Below are 17269 nucleotides of genomic sequence, written 5' to 3' on the forward strand. Positions count from 1 at the left end.
ATCAGCACTTGATTTGCGATGTCTGTCGCACGAGTATCAGTGTATGTAGCCAACCAGAGGTAGTCAGAGGCGGGACCCGGTGGATGGATGACTGGAGTTTCCCTTGTGGTCTGAAGATTAATGGAAGGGGTCTGTTGATCTTAGGAATCGACTATCAGATGGTCGGTCCCAGGAAACCATTGCACTTGATGCCTGGCTTAGAAACGAATGGAGAGAGATCCACTTGAAAAAACCAACAGCGGAAAAAACGAATAACTTGGGCACCACTTTTGCCATCCAGGTCTCAATTAAAAAGGCCTGCCTACACAGAGATAGCACCTGGTTAGTTGAGGCCAGGATACGTCTGCCAGGGACGCTGAAAGCTAACGCTAGCTTGTTCGTTAGATAGACGGAAAACAGCTTTCGACGATCTGTCTCATGCTCCGGATAGAACTTTTTTTGACAAACCAAACCGTCTCTGGATATAAAGGAGAGTCGAGTGACATCTTGATATGCTCACTTGGAAATTGACGAGCTAACACCAAAAAAGCTAACATCCACTGGCCATCTCTGATAGTTAACGTTAGCTAGCGTGCTAACCTAAAGCGTTAGTGTTAGCTGTATTTGGCTTTTCTCTCTTGGTTGGAGTTTTTCGAACACACCGAGGACAGGTATTGGAGGAAATATATTTACACTAGTTATTTAATAATGATAGCTGTTAGCTAGTAGCTAGCTGTCAGCTTCACTGAGCCCAGCGACTGCGTTAGCGGTGTAGCATCACTCAACGACTTATAAAGGAAAACTCAGTCCGAGCCCAGGGACTCCACCATCAGCCTGCCATCATGGGCAACACGCCCACCGCAAAGAAGGGCAATGAGATGGAGAGCGGTGAGTACCCCTTCACCCACAGCTGCAGCAGCTAGCTATATCATGCCGCCTGTCAGTGGATGTTTTTGCTGTACATATTAACTGGATCCTATGATGACAGCCGAAGTACAAACTAACACCTGTATAATACATCAAGGCCCAAAGACCCTGACATCATGTTACATTGCTCGCACACTATATTCTAATATGGAGAACTGATTGGGCTTAATACTTTACTGGGTGGCAACTTCAGTTGATACAACTTGAAACATGTCCGTTGCCATTCGCACACACATAAACTTCAGCTAAGCTATTTTGTTAAGACACCATGTTCATCTCAGCTGAACAGCAGAGGATGTTATTCCTTCTCTCTGCAGATTCTATGGTAAAGCTCGTGATTAAAAGCCCTAGGTTATATTCAGAGGTACCAGTGAAGATGACAACAACCAGCCTTGTACAACAGTCAGGTTTTTTTTGTGGTTCATGTGTTTCAGATGTTTTTTCCCCTCTCTCCTCTCAAAAGATTATGAAATGTTGCAATAACATTGGTGTGTTTATTTTAGTAACCTAATTGTTTCAGTACAACATATTGTGCATTTAAACAAAGGGTATGTTTTTAAGAAATGCAGAGATTTGAAGTATGAGTGGAGACGCCCACATTTGCGGGTGTTTAATGGAAGGGATGAGTTGAATCTCAATGCAATGTGGACCTGAGCTTTGAATCCCAAAAAGAGTAAGAGGGAGTTTGTTGTTATCAGAGAAGGAAAAAGCTACCAGGATGTGGTCATATGATGCATGATGGTGATCCTCTCCAGGCAGAAACTTGGGAGTTGAGGAGTCTCTTGAATATCATGTGATGAGCAGCGTTTAGAACAAGGGCACTTGTATGTGTCACTTTGTGTGTGTGTGTGCGCAGTTTCGTGTGTGTGAGACTGCTCTTGCCAATCCTTTTGTGAGCCGCTGCTCCCCACAACTTTTTATTTTGTTGATGAGCTTGTCAAACATTCGACTGACACCAGTTTGTATCACTTTAACATTAAAAAAATTAATAAGGGAACATTTGTATAAGCTAACACAATAAATGAAAATTATCCACATTATGAACCCAAGTGTTTGGCCACTAAATGTTAACTACATCCTATTTCTTAATAAAATGCTTGTTAACCCAATCCAAGCAATTTCCTTTTTTCCAGCAAGGATCACTGGTCCTAGAGGAGGCCTGGGAGGACACCGTTTTATGTTTTTATCCATGACACCATAAATAACGCTCAAGAGTGCAAAGTCTGAACAGGTATCTGCAAAATGAGTGTCAGCTCTATGTTGCTGGTAGAGAGTATGTGTGAAGAATGCCCTCCAGTCCCCCTGTAACGTTAACCCATCAGTGGTAACTCCTGTAACAAGGCCCATGGCGTTCAGGTGTTAGAGCACAGAGATTTTTTATGCTGAAGTAATGGAAATTGGGGGGATTTGAAGCAGGGACAGAGGAGGCACTGGTGGAGGGAGGTTTGTTCACATGTCATGCTTCACATCCTTCTCAGCCTGATCACTTTGGGTTCACCCTGATCCCCAGAGACAGGTGCAGACCACGGGTCCAGAGCCCACACCCAGGAGCGTAATTTTCCACAGAGCAGCTAGAGATTAAGTACGACATGGCAGCCTGTTTTGGTTTCTACGGAAAATGGAAGAGTGTTGAGAGCTTGTTCAGGTGCGAGGAGTCTGTTTCCCTTGAACTTTCCCTGCTGGAGAAGACGAGCAGAGAGTCGCTTCACTAGTATACAAAGCTGATTTCTGGCCCACAGGAGGAAACAGGGCGGATTGACACTGAACTGCAGCAGGAAATGAAGGAGCAAGGAAGGTCCAGCCCAGGCTCTGCATCGCCTACTGCTCTATAAACTAAACGCAGCCGGCCAGGATCCATTTGAAGTTTTGGCCCTTAAGACGCTGTTGGTATCACATTCTGGATTTTCCACTTGTTAGAACCTCTGGACATACTTCAGATTTGAGACTCTACACTGGCTGTCAGCTGGCTTCCTCCTGCCTTGTATGATGTCTGTTATTCACAGACTGGCAGGAAGGCTGTTTCAACGAGCCGGGCCCTGTCTAGGGGACACGGGCAGTGGAGAAGGCAGACATGACCAACCACAGGAGGAGCTAGAGGCTTGCTGCTGGAGTGAGTTTTCATTCTGGAGCTGGATAGCAGTACGGGTTAGGGATGGAGCTGTGGTCCATGCTATGTCCGACTAGCTTAGCCAGTCACAGACTGAGCTCAAACTCAAACATGTAACAGATAATCAAGCTGGGGTTTTTTCTTGATAATGTTTGTTGCTAAATTCATATCATGACCTGGTGAGTGTCTGTTGGCTTTTTATGGAGTGATCTTTTATACTGGCAGACATTGGTTGTACTGATATTTAAGCAGCCACGGTATACGTGTGTGTGCGCACATACATATGTCCATGTATACGAATACACATGCAGAGCAGCCTGTTTGTCTCTGTTGACTATTGTTTTGTAGTTACAGTTCCAAGGAAGATATGTATCACTTACTGTGGAAGTGTCTGTTAGGAGCCATGCTGCAGACCCACCCTAACTCTATCATGCTTAAACTGTTAAGCAGTGTAATAATGAACCTGTCTAAGCACACACACACACACACTTTAATTTTTTGTTACAAAGCTGTTGTGTCATTGTTCTTCTCACTGGGATGGCTCTTGTAAGTCTGCCTGATTGTGTGCTTGTTTGATTGCTTGGAAATATTTTCCTGTTAAGCACTTCTTAAATGTCTGAGGAAGACGGTGCACACAGCTAGTTATGACATAAGGGATTATTTTATGGAATCTTGGTCATATAATGAGGTGGCACCCTGTCAAAGTACAACTCCCTGTATCTATAAATATCTTTGTGGTTCATGTCCTGCCCCTGCTCTGCATGCAGCTGGTTTGTGTAACAGGGGTAGGTTTGTGTTTGGATCGCTCATCACTTCCTGTCTCCAGTTAAAGGGGCTTTGTTGTAAGCCTGCACTGATTACCAGTGGACCTTACTGTTGAAATGCCAATCAGCCACCTCAGATAAGCTTACAGCATGGAACTGGCAAGCTGACATGCTACCAGGGAGTGATCCTGAGATGCAAAATCCTGTAGCAAGAAAAATAAAACTGAGGAGGGAGTTCAGTGATTGGAAAAGGAACACTAGTTTCCTTTGGACTCTCACAGCAACTACAGTCGTAGTGGTAATCATTGTGTCTGCTGGATTTGAAAAGTTGCAGTTACAGTCAGTGATACTGAAATACAGCTACAGAAATGAGGGCTCCAGAAGAAAACCCTCAAGCCATACCTAATCAATCTGACACTGTTGAAATCACTTGTAGTTCTAAAAAGTTTTGGAATCCATGCAGTAAATGGCTTCAGCCAGCAGCCGAGATCCAGTTGCAATGGCTGCGATGTATTCCGTTGAGGCAATTGATCCTGTCAAAATTGCATCCACAGTTGCTTTTTTGCCACTGACTGGCTCAGACTGTTAAACCAGGTGTCTGACAACATCATGGAGAGGATCCATTTTTAACCAGAAACAGAAGTCTCGCTCAAGGACAATTCTCACTTTGAAATCTCGTGAGACGTGAGTAGTTGCAAGAAGATGCCAGTAGAAACGTGAGTCAGAGATGGAGGGAGGAGTTTGTTGTGTTGGAGTAATGTTTAGAAATAAAGTCTTGCTAGCAGTTTCTCTATGTACAAAAAAAACTCCCCTCCCTTGTTTTCCACCAGCTTTTCCTGCAACAACTCATCTACTGCACAGATTCCAAAACCTTTTGGACCTACTGGTCATTTCAACACCAAAATATGTGAAAAAAGGTTTAAAAATACCATAATTTAATTTGCTATTAGATGGCCACTATATATGTGGCAGTTTAGCTTTTAGCCTCCTACCAATTAAAGGTATTGGCAGGAACTAACTTGATCTGTATGAAATACACTATAACCTACACAGAAAAACACAGTGAGATTGTGTGTTTGGTTTTTCAGCCTTAGTGATACTGAGCATCTCTAATGAATGCTCAACAACAATTAGCCAATGAGACACATGGATGCGTGCATTACCTGTCTTCCACGTGCATTTGAATAGAGGGGAATGGACAATGAAAGTGTGACTTGACCATCAACTCCGTTTGTCAGCTCCTGTGCTCCTGAATTGGTCAATTTAACCAGCCAATTCAATTCTTACCGTAGGATGTAAAGTAACTTCCCATTGGTAGTTTTCTTGCTGCTTGCTCACCAGGCACGGTCAAATATCCACCGACGGCACAATGACTTTACACAAATGAAAATACCATCCTGGTTAAATGCAGCTCTGTCTTACCCTCTGACTGATTTCTTATGCACCACACGGGGATGTATGCTGTCTGAACAAGGCCTGGTGTAGACTGGGACCTGATTTGGCGCGCTTCAGTTAAATGTCGGTCAGCTCGCCCTAATATAACCCCCTCTGTTCCTGCGTCAGAGTGGGCCAGTGAGGCCCGGGGGAGAGATGTAGGATTGATTTTTTTTTTTTTGGAGGATCGATTCAGCGCTGGCACTACATGGACTCTCTCTGGTGCATTTGGGCAGGGAGAAGAAGTTTCACTGTGGTTTGTGCATTCCTGCTGTGCTAGTGTCTCCTGAGAGAGCCACTTTTATGTTTTCGAAAACACCCAGATGAACTCTGAAAGTTTTTCTTCACAGATGCGACATCTGATTGGTTCTGCTAATTAGGGAAAGTTTTGGTTGCATCTAGATGTGTCTACTTCATCTCAAGGGTCTTTACTCAGGCCTAGTTTTCCATAGGACTTCCTCTCTGGGTTGGATAAATATACCAGTTAGTGTTTTACACCCCTCCCCCTGGTGATTATGCCCCTGTTCAGATCAATATATAGCCTCTGTGTGTTTGCGTGTGTGTTTTACATGAGAGGGAACGGCAGAGAGTACTTTGTGCGCAGAATAAATATTGATACAAACCAAAGCAACGGTCCAATTGATCTGTGTGAATGTAACTGGAGCAGTGCTGTTCTCCATGCTAAATTTGTCTACACACTGAATGTGGATGCTACTTTCTGAACTTGGTCCCCAGAAAGTGACAGTCACAGGAAAGGCTGGAGACAACCTGTCGGCAAGGACACTTGACTGGTTTTTGTGGATGAGTGAGGCTGCTGGTCCGACCGGAGTGCTCTCAGAGGGGGAGGATAGGTCATGAGTCAGTGACTGTGAGGACGAGGCCAAGGAAGAAGAACTGGGGAGACTTTTGCAGGGCTAATGTGTGACAGGAAGAGCTCCAGAAGGCATGCAGGGAAGAGGGAGTCATCCTCACGCTCAAGTGAATCAGGATCGCGCTCGGCAGATGCTGCAGCACCAGAGGTACCCATAGTCATCCCAGATGGTAAGGAATTTAAGGTTACTTGAGAGTTGGGTTGTTGAGTCTTTGATTGATCAGTTACCATGGCAATTATGTCAGCCAATCCACGTAAATCTAACATATAGATTTCCTCAAAGACAGTTGTTGATTTGTATTTTTTATTTATTCTCGGCTACTTTTGCAGCAGCACCCACGTCTTTCCTCTAAGCAGCACCAAGTTATGACACGAATAGCTCCATTTGTGGCTCTTTCTGCTTGGAAGTGGGAGTTGAGCAATTTTCACAGGAAATGTTTTCTCCCTGTTGACCAGTCTGCTTCCATCACTGTCTGTGAGAGCAGCAGTGCTCTTGACATGTTTATGCAATGTTTGGACTTTGCCATTCTTGCTGGCTTTCTCCTATCCCATTGTTGGAGCTTTTGGTCTTCGGGGAATTAGCAGGAAATCACATTAGCAAGATCAGGATTAAGGTTTTGTGTGGTTTTCGTGTGTGTGTGTGTGTGTGTGTGTGTGTGTGTGAGAGAGAGAGAGAGAGAGAGATGCTCAAAAGGTTTCATGAGAAATTTCTGTGTAGAGTTAAAGCTTATCAGTTTAAATATCAATATCCAAAAGTTGGTTGTGAAATTACTACGCATTCACTATTGACTGGCTTTACTTTAATTGTGCAATTACCCAGGCAGATAGACATTCCACATTTTCCTTACAGACTTAAAATGGCTCATGGTTGTGCTGGTTTTTAAGTTGTTCATAAATTCGTATAATCACATGAATTAGTATTAATGTAATTATCCATTATTTCTACTTTTTTATTTTCTACTAAGATTTGTAAAATCTTGTGTTCAAAATGATAAGCATGTAATTTGAAGCATGATATATTTTTTTACGCCCCTGCTTGAGCAGAGTACATTCAAACTATTGTCCTACTTTGACAGTTATGTATATTTACAACCTCAACCATCTTGTGTCCCAGGCTAACAAAATCTAAAAAAGGTGTGCTCCCTCATAAACTGGGGCAGCTAGTGTCCTCAAAACTAGTACACAGACAGTAAGTAGAAATGAGGAAGGACTGGTTATCTACATGTTCCCACAGAGCACTGTGATTAGCTCCATAAAGACGAGAGCAACAGCAACAAAAATGAACTACTGCATATGACACTGTGTGTGTGCCAACTGTCAAAATTGTTCTGCTGGTCTATAATGTGTGAGTGTAAATGCACAGTGTTGCAAGTGTATTTTAGCATTACCAAGTCATAAACTGTGTTCAGAGGCCAGGTGTAGGTTTCTTCTAAAGGCATTTTAGCCTCTGGGCACAGATCAATATATTATTCCAGATCTATTTATTATTCCACTTTCGTGCATTGTCAATCACTTCTGAAGATTGGTTTCTCTACTCAGAGTGGACGTATTATGCTAAAAAAAAAAAAAAAAAAGACTCAAATATTGTTTTTCTAATTGAAATCAATATGAAATATCTCAGAAATGGTACCCTCAGTGTGCAAATGCGGCTTTGGCTATAACAACGATTCTTAATAGGACGTGATCCAGATGTGTAAGTCCTGTCTAGGTAGGACTGAGGTTTTGTCTATGGCTTGGCTACTGCAGATTGTTTAAGTCAATCCTGTTTAGCTGTGGGTTTATGTTTGGGAGAGGTGTCTTGCTAGAGAATAAGCCTCCTTCTCCAGGGGATTTTCTGGCAGGATTTCTGTGCTGCATTAGTTTTACATTGTATTTTCACAAACCTTCCAGGTTGTGCTACGGGGAAGCATTGCCACATCATGATGTTGGCACCACCATGAATTGGGGAGGATGTCCAGTGTTAGGCCTGCTGAACATCTCATTTAGTGTGATGGTTTGTTTATTTAGAACATTTTCCACTTTGTTTCATAGTCTCCCACATGCCTTCTGGCAAACACTAGCTGAGATGTCACTCGCTGTCTCTCCCATCTCTCTTAAGCTGTGACTTGTGAAGCACCCGGCTAACTGTTGTTGTACACAGAACGTTTCCCATCTCAGCCCTGGAATCCTGAAACTTGTTAAATGGTGTACTAGTACTTGTCCTGCACAGTCTGTTTTGGAGGATAGCCTGCTCTAGAGAGATTTACAGCTGTGTACATAATCTGCTTTTTTTTAATGATTGACCTCGCTGTACTCAGGGATATTCAGTGTGTCGAAGCTGAGAAGACAGGTTATCAGGTGATCGTGTAGATTGAATCTATGTTCATGTACACATAAGCGCATACATCAGGCTCAGTTGCCGGAATATGTTATGAAGTCTTCCACATTTTATTGTAAAACACCAATTTTGTGGTCTTTTCTGGATCTTGGTGATTTGGCGAGGATGTTTATTAATTAATTTAATAGAGATGATCTCTCTCTAATGAATATTCACTTTGTCCCTAATTACAGTGAAGGAGTTTCTTGCCAAAGCCAAAGAGGATTTCCTGAAGAAATGGGAGAATCCAGCACAGGTAAGATAGGGAAAGAACTACTTCTCCTTTTCTGTTAAATCATCTTTGTTTTATAATTTTGTCATTGTTGTTGTTGTTATTATTGTGAGGTGTTTTTGTACTTTTGCTAATATTGCCTTTATTTTTACGTGTGATCATGCATCTTATGATAAATCTTAAATCAACTTGAATTCTGTTGTCACATGCTTGTTCACTCAGACAGACCCATGAAAATAGTCCCGCCCATGAACAAACTAAGTCCTGTTTATTTTAGAGGGACAGTGCACCCTCTGCTGGACTAATGTGAGATACATTTTTTTTGTTTTGTACAAAATGACAACATGTAACAACAAAATTCCCACTTGTTATTGACATGACAGTAATATTTGAGACCTGCAATATATAAAAGGTACACTGAGAGACCTTCTGGTACGAATTTATGCTATTTCAATAAACTTAATTGGAGTACATTTTATTTAGAGAGAATTTTAAACTAAAACAAGAACTTTTCATGCCATGTTGCTGATAAATTGTTCTATACCCTTTCTTCATACACCCTCTTCTACCCCTCAGCAAACTGCAGCATTGGACCACTTTGAGCGTTTGAAGACCTTAGGCACTGGTTCGTTTGGTCGAGTCATGCTGGTGAAACACAAAGAGTCGGGCCAGCATTTTGCCATGAAAATACTCGACAAACAGAAGGTACTGCACTTTTAGGCATGAAAAGAAATACTACATTAATGTGAGTGCTCGACTTGGGCCCTCCTGCTTGTATTTCTGACATGGTGATGATGATGTCTCTTTTGTAGAAATTGCATTAGTAAGTATACCGAGACATGAACAGTCAGGCACTTTTCTATTTAAATTTTAAATATAAATTATACAACCTAAAGTTGACTACAGTGGTGATTTATTTTTTTTTTTGAAAACTGTACATTTACATTTATTTAACCTTCTAATCTTACAAATTGTAAGTCATCACCAGTGTAATGTTACAGTTATCTCTAATCTATGACGTCTTCCTAGCTAGTAGAGAAATGGAGACAGGAGAAGTGATTGTGACAGGATCCATTTTTTTCTTTTTTTGTAGCACTATAAGTGCATCTTCGGATGGTGACTCAATCTTAAAATGGCATAAAGATCTCTTGGTTGTAAAAGTTAAAATGTCCTACAGTGCCATGAAGTTGCTCTCCCCTTTATTGTCACTAAAAGAGTTACGAGCTTTAAAACATGTTGATGTTCCAGATAATGTCTGATTTAGATGAGTGTGTTTAAATACTTTGGTTGTACTTAAACATAAGAATAACACATGACTATTGAATCAAATACTGATCTTGTTTTTTTTAACCTGTTTTGCCTGAATATGCATCCTGCCTGATCCTTCTAGGTAGTCAAGCTGAAGCAGATAGAACACACGCTGAACGAGAAACGTATCCTGCAAGCTGTGAGCTTTCCCTTTCTGGTGCGACTGGAGCACTCTTTTAAGGTATGCAGTAAAATGTTCATTTATTTGTCTTCTAAGCATGTTTGTCTAATTTTAATGTGTTTTTCGCATCAAATTAAGACTTTGCTCATCTCTCTACAGGACAACAGTAATCTGTATATGATAATGGAGTATGTACCCGGGGGCGAAATGTTCTCACACTTAAGGAGAATCGGTAGATTCAGGTAATTTGAATTTTAAGTTAAGTCAGTTTTATTTATTATAGCCTAATATTACAAATCGCAAATGTGCCTCAAGGGGATTTATAATCTGTACAGCAAACAACAATGTCTGTCCTCAGAAGTTTTAGTTAACTCCTCAATATTTCCATGTGCCCCTGGTTGACTGTAAATATTGTGCCTGATCTGTTGTGCAGTGAACCACACGCCCGCTTCTACGCAGCCCAGATTGTACTGACCTTTGAATACCTTCACTCGCTGGATCTCATCTACCGAGATCTTAAGCCGGAGAACCTGCTCATCGACCAGCAAGGTTACATACAGGCAAGGATTTCAGGTCAACAACAATTACGTCTGATTGCTCTATGTGCTCTCGCAGTGTCTGGTAAGTGCTCAGAGCTGTGCTCTTTGTCTGTTCCCCAGGTAACAGATTTTGGATTTGCGAAAAGGGTGAAGGGCCGAACCTGGACGCTTTGCGGGACCCCAGAGTATTTGGCACCAGAGATCATCCTCAGTAAGGTAAGGGAAGGGGACTTCTCAGCTCACTGTGGGACTTCATTTAGGAAAAACATTTCATTGTTGCCAGACATCAACTTTAGGTCTGTGGTACACTTTGCAGCTTAGTGTCTATTGTCAGTACTCAATATTGACACAACTGACTGCCCTTTTATTTCCTTTGTGTTTTCCAGGGTTACAATAAAGCAGTGGACTGGTGGGCTCTGGGAGTGCTGATATATGAGATGGCTGCTGGTTACCCCCCCTTCTTTGCAGACCAGCCTATTCAGATTTACGAGAAGATTGTATCAGGGAAGGTGAGTTTATTTTTCTAAGTAGTTTTATTGTCCCAACACAACACACACAATCACTATCAATGCGTGATGACGATAACTCAGTTTCAACAATTCACTACCACATCGGAGCAAACCGTATGAGCCCTGCACCCTAGAGCGTACCCTGCTTTCGCTGCGGAGCAGCTTAAGCTCCACCCGCACAAGCAGCTCCACTGTGCCGTTCCCTGACGTTTCTGATTCTCTAATATATTTATTACTTTTGAACGTGTCTCATGTCCAAGTTGCACCAAACCTGATACTACATTCCCCTGGGTTCGCAGCAACACACCCACCACATTTGAAGTCAATTGGATGAACGGTTCCTGACATAATCCAAATACAGACAGACACAGAGATTCCTTCCTTTATTAGAGAGGTGCTTTTTCTCCTCGGGTGTGAAAACAGTTTAATACTGATTATATTGTCTCATTACATCAATCTTAATTATATAAAGACGATTGTGGTGGTTTTGTGAAATATTTCCAGCTAAAAGGTAAAAAGTTAGAGGGGTAGTTGGAACTTTTGCTTTCTGTATTAAGTGGATTCTTCCTAAGAAACGGCAGTTTTTTTCGTTGTTGCAAATAACATTCTCAAATGCCTTTTAAACCTTTAAATGACGCCATCTATAGACTAGTAATGTGTCCAATTGACTGACCTTAATTTGCCTCTTACCCATGGCATCATTGCATCACCACTATAGAGGGAAAAACTAATGTACCGCTCTTCACTCATCCACTCCTCTGCCTCTTTGGTGAAATTGTACGTGCATTTTATTTCTCCTAATAAAACATAAATATGCATCACTTTTTCTTAATAAATCCTGTGCTTAACATTGTTTAGCTTTTCCTGACATTGTTATAAAAGTAGGAATACACAACTTTGTGCAATAAGGTTCTGTTTCAGATGAAGTTGTTAATTTTAATGTTGGTTCAAATGCTGGCATTTCATTCATAATGCATTAGTTTCAGGTGAAGTTTAATAAATTTGAATTAGAATCTTTTTATTGACAAATTACCTGTTTGTCTTGGGGGGTTAATGGCATAGAAATAACTGCTGACTTATAGCATGTGCCCTGGTCATCTCACAGCACATGTACAACAGCATATAGTCACAGATTGCCAGTTTATTAGGTACACACACCAATGTCATTCAAATAGTTCATTGTTGCAGGTCATTCATCATATGGCTACAGGGAGTGGTATATAGTGTTTTCCGTCATCGGTGTCTGAACCCTAACAAGTGCTCTCAGTGACTGTTAACATGGCATCATAGGAAATGTTAGGTTGGCATTTGCCTAATGAAGGTTTTAGTTCATGGTTGTAACTCAAAGGTGTGAGAAAACCAAAACCTTCCTGTGGTAAGTGATCCTGTGGACAAAAAATTAATTGTGCACCAGAGTGGTTGCAGGAAGTTGAATTGTGCAAAAAGGCAGATGTGGCACAGCCAGGCAAAGCACATCCAAATTCAACATTAGTGGGCGCAAAGTCATTTTAGACTGTACCTCTCATAGGCTTAATGTACAGCTGTAATTAAGAGTCTTGCCGTCTATTTTAAAACCATAGCATGAGGTATAACACATTGGGTTTGAGAACACACACTGACACTGCTTTTACTGTTTGCAGGTTCGCTTTCCCTCCCACTTCAGCTCGGACCTGAAGGACCTGTTGAGAAATTTGCTGCAGGTGGACCTGACCAAGCGCTTTGGCAACCTCAGGAATGGAGTCAATGATATCAAGGGCCACAAGTGGTTTGCCACCACTGATTGGATTGCCATCTACCAGAGGAAGGTGAGAGGCCCGCCTTCATATAATCTCAATGTGCGCAAATAGAGCCCACATCCCTATTAGAAATTGAAAGGGCAGAAGGAAAGAAACAAAAGAAAATTTCTGTAATGGGACTTTGGTCAGTGGAAGTGTCTTTAGTCTATATCTGCAGTTACGGGTAATTTCACACCATCTGCACTTCCTCTACACATACATTGGAGGCTAATGGAAAAAGGTCGAAAACACATAAAACATGTGTTTTCCCTCCAGTTGTTTGTTAACAAAGCTGGTGGGTTAAGTAGGATTACAGCAGTTGTACAACATTTATTTAAATAAATACATAAATGAATAAATAAGGGGTGGGAATCTCTAGGCACCTCACGATTTGATTACAATTCAGAGGGCTACGATGTGATTATAAAACGACTATCAATGCATCTTTTTTCTATACAGGATTTCTGGTTAATAACCAAGCATTTCAGTTGCACATTAAAATCCAAATGAAACTTCTCATTAGCTTAAAAGAACTAGTTTGCGTCCTTAATTTGCTTTAAGCTCCTTCGTGGTCACCATCCTTTCCTCTACTCCGCTAAGTTTCACCGTCGCTCTCTGCTGCTCGCTCTCTCGCTTTTGCCCACCCACACACTCGCTACATACACATTACACGTTGTTCCTTAAAAGATCAAACTTACGCTGTTCTTATAACAGCATCTGTCACTCACATGTCCTTTTTGAAGAATGGGGAGAGGAAGCTAGCCAAGGGTTGGGTGTTACCGTGCTCGCACATTGATATTAATGATCGTGTGTAATTTAATCATTCATTTATTATTCATTTTAAGTTACTATGTACAACTATAAGTGCATATCAATCTGTTTTTAATTGTCTCTTTATCTCCTTGGGCCTATTCCAATGTCATCTGGTAGTTTATGGTCCTTGCTATAGGTTTGGTGCTCTTTTATAATACTACACTACTACACAGCATCTTTTTGATGATTTGAGGTGTCCTGTGTTTTCCAGGTGGAAGCACCCTTCATTCCTAAGTGCAAAGGCCCTGGTGACACAAGCAACTTTGATGACTACGAGGAAGAAGAAATCAGAGTCTCCTTCACAGAGAAGTGTGGAAAGGAGTTTGCTGAGTTCTAGATTCCAACCACGAGTAGCGGACAGAGAGACAGGGATTTAGAAAAGTAAAAGGGGGTCAGAAGGAAGGAAGCGCTAGGGTGGACTGCTAACTTGCTTATTTGTAATGACGACAACAATGTAACCCCCCCCCCCTCCCCCCCTCCCCAATGGAAAGGTAGGCAGAGTGGAGAAAGATCCAACAGAACCAGCAGTGTTGCCTTTTCTGATTGTTTGTCAATGTTACCTATTCATTTTATTTATCCCTCTTGTGTTTGTGGCAGGGGCTCGAGGAGATCAGGCATAGGTTGTGGCTGTCCAGCTGTACTTGTATCTTTCTGATGGTGTAATGACATGTTTTCAGTCTTTGCAGGTTGAGGCATTGTTTTTTTTTTTTTTTGTAAAGGTACTGAATCTGCTAGGCTCCTTTTTGAACGGGTCCTCTAAAAGCTTCTCAAAGAGGGATTGTTGTATCTTGTTACCCTGGTCCACCCCCCCCCATATCTCTCTATCCAGAAACTGTCCAAGCAATACCAAGTCCAACAGATGTGCCTATCATAATGCCAACTGGTTGGAAAAGTGTGTCGAAAGCATTGGTGCAGAGCTTTGGCCATGGTGGCATCAGCCCTTGTGCCCGTTTGGTTTAAAGCTTGAAAACTCTCTGCACCTGCCTTTGTCTGCTCAATGTGGCATGGTTATTGGGTAGATGATGCACTCGCTGCTTGCAGCTGAAGCAGTGGTGACCTCTTTGATCAGAGTGAAAAGGATTTATCAAAGTAAACTTCATCTAGGTCTTACTCCCTGAGAAATGGTAAACATGAGCTCTGCATTTAAGTCTGTCTTTCTCTTAGCTGAATTTATTAGAGCATTTTAAGAATCCTATTGGTGATCATTTTGTCCTTTTTATGTCAATATCTGTGCTTGTGTGTTAGTTAGTGCTCAAGGGTGGGTTTAAAAAGCTGTGATTTAGCAGCAACTAACATTGTGGTCACACTCCTGACTGTTGTTTATTTAATTCATAGTGTGTACACACGAACACACACCATTTTTTCCACTTTGTCTCATAGACGTGAAACTGAATTATGATTTCAGAAATAAACAAATATAAATTCTGCCAAATTGCAAAACTGATAACATTGTAAAGTTTTCTGTATTTAACTCTGATGGTGGTGGATTTTAATACGCAAAAAAAGTAGCAAAATGTGCATGTTATTTTTGTACAATATCAGTTTTAAGGAAAGATTGCAGAGCGTTATTCTTTATTTGTGGTGAGATTGTGGATAACATGCTTAACTATTAAATTGGACTCTTGGCTGCTCTATTTTGAAGATGGAACAAGACCCAGTTACACGTGTCAGAAAGTTCTTCTGGGCTTTGTTCATTATTCAGTTGTAGGGCAACAGTTTGCTGATTGTCACTGAACTTGTGCTTTTCACCTTGGTAATTGTGCCCCCCCCCCCCCCACCCCCAACCAAAGTCCAACCAAATTTATGGGACTGTTGAGATTGGAGTGTTTTTGTTTCCGTTTTCCAGCTTTCTATGTAACAAATTAAACTAAGGAAGCTATCCTAAAGCTGTCCCCTTTTTCCAAGTTTATTTCTGTGGATGCAAGACAATCGCAGACCAAGTCTGCTGGTTTGTTGACTGAACACATTGTTTTGGTTTGGTGAAGGATATTCATTTTCACCACCCTGCCCTTCATAGGCCCTAGGTGCTAGACTTTGCCCATCTCACTGAAACGCTTCTGTGAATTGTTTGATGTGCATCAATCTCTTTGTCATAAAGTCTTGTAACATGACATTGTTGAGAATGTTTTCTGACTCTTAAATGATTTCACTAGGCTTGAGTAATTATTTTGGCAGTCTCTTTATGTAATTGAGATCAAACGCAGGATACCTTTTTGAATGTCTTGGATTGTCTGATGGAAATGTTTCAATGCTGTTTGGAAACATGATGTGTGTTTTGTATAATACATGTTTCTCTGGTGAGCTTGGTTTTTCTTGCATGTGGTAAAGCAACCCAAAGGCAAGACATCTCCTGGACCTGAGACATGTTTGAGAAATCTTTGTTTCCGCAGCCGACAGTCTCATCGCTGTTTTAACCTTTTTTGATTTGTTAGCATCACATTGAACAATGCAGTGGATCACCAACCAACTTGCCCGGCCTTTTGCAAATAGTGAAGCACATGCCGCCCCCTTTGAAATCTCCTATTTGATTGATTTGTGCTAATTATTTGAAACTTTTAAAACACGATGTAATGCTTTGAAGAGAGCATGTGACACATTTGGTCTTTATGTTCTGACAAATGACTAAATGAGAGGTGGTGGGTAGAAGGCAAAGGCACTTGATCTATTTCAGACACTGAAGCCATCACAATGCTTTTTAAAAAATGTATTTTTGTTTCCCATATAAAACTGTCTTTAATTCTCTTCTATCAGTTAAACAGTATCAACTGCTCTGTGCTAATTTTGAGTTTTTCTCCTGTGTTTGCCTTCTATTTTCATCAAGTTTCCACGCACTCTTCATTCAAACATAACACTTTTTACATCTGAGATGTTTTGCGTTCATATTTTCTAATTGTATTTTCAAAAAAAGCAAAAAAGCAAAAACAGAACATTAATCTTTTCCTCATGACCTGGGTACAGTGATTGTGTAGTCTATTGTACCTTTTGGGAAACAATACTGTATATCCTTGCCTTTGACAGTCTTAACTATCTTACCCTCTGGAGAACTTGACAGATACCCTTAGAACACAATGAGTATGTTAAAAAAATATACATAAAGTAATATTTTGCAAAATGTATCATTCCAATAAACTTTTACTTGTTAAGACTAATATGTCTGGGTTATATGTAAGCTCTCTCTTCGTCCTGCACAGTGTCACACTTAGCTTAGGTATGTCACATTGAAACATTTTTTTAATACAATGGGGGTTATTTTATTTTTTTTATGACCTGCAAATCTCAAGGGAGGTATTCGCATCTTCACGCTACTCTCATGGCTGGATCAGAGGAACGTACTTGTTGGTAGGTGAGAGCAGATGCTGCATTTTCACTATCCTGTCTGTTACTGTGAAGTTTTTAAGAGGCTGGCAGGTGCAATTGAATAATGCAGTGTTGTGTTCATCCTGTCACAGTACGAGATCAATTACCAGCCAGCTTTCAACAACCCTCTCCAAATGGATTCCCATCCTCAGTGCACTCCTTTTTAGGATTGTATCC

At 41.1% G+C, this 17269-nt stretch overlaps 1 protein-coding gene across 4 annotated transcripts; it reads left to right on the forward strand.

Moving 5' to 3' along the window:
- The first annotated feature begins 60 nt into the window (after positions 1 to 60).
- Positions 61 to 16884, forward strand: prkacaa (protein kinase, cAMP-dependent, catalytic, alpha, genome duplicate a). Of its 4 annotated transcripts, none has more exons than XM_038709969.1 (10): positions 61 to 867; positions 8633 to 8694; positions 9247 to 9375; positions 10061 to 10159; positions 10259 to 10341; positions 10533 to 10659; positions 10759 to 10854; positions 11025 to 11147; positions 12788 to 12952; positions 13947 to 16884. In XM_038709969.1, the coding sequence occupies exons 1-10, from the start codon at positions 822 to 824 to the stop codon at positions 14070 to 14072; spliced, it is 1056 nt and encodes a 351-aa protein (XP_038565897.1). In that variant the 5' UTR covers positions 61 to 821; the 3' UTR covers positions 14073 to 16884. The 4 variants fall into 4 exon arrangements, with proteins under 4 accessions (XP_038565897.1, XP_038565895.1, XP_038565896.1 ...); XM_038709967.1 differs by lacking the exon at positions 61 to 867 and adding an exon at positions 918 to 3016; XM_038709968.1 differs by lacking the exon at positions 61 to 867 and adding an exon at positions 3082 to 6252.
- Positions 16885 to 17269: the final 385 nt, after the last annotated feature.

Source organism: Micropterus salmoides, unplaced genomic scaffold (assembly GCF_014851395.1).
Source record: "Micropterus salmoides isolate LMB-PRFRI ecotype aquatic unplaced genomic scaffold, ASM1485139v1 Ms_hic_scaffold_10, whole genome shotgun sequence".
Classification (NCBI taxonomy): domain Eukaryota; kingdom Metazoa; phylum Chordata; class Actinopteri; order Centrarchiformes; family Centrarchidae; genus Micropterus; species Micropterus salmoides.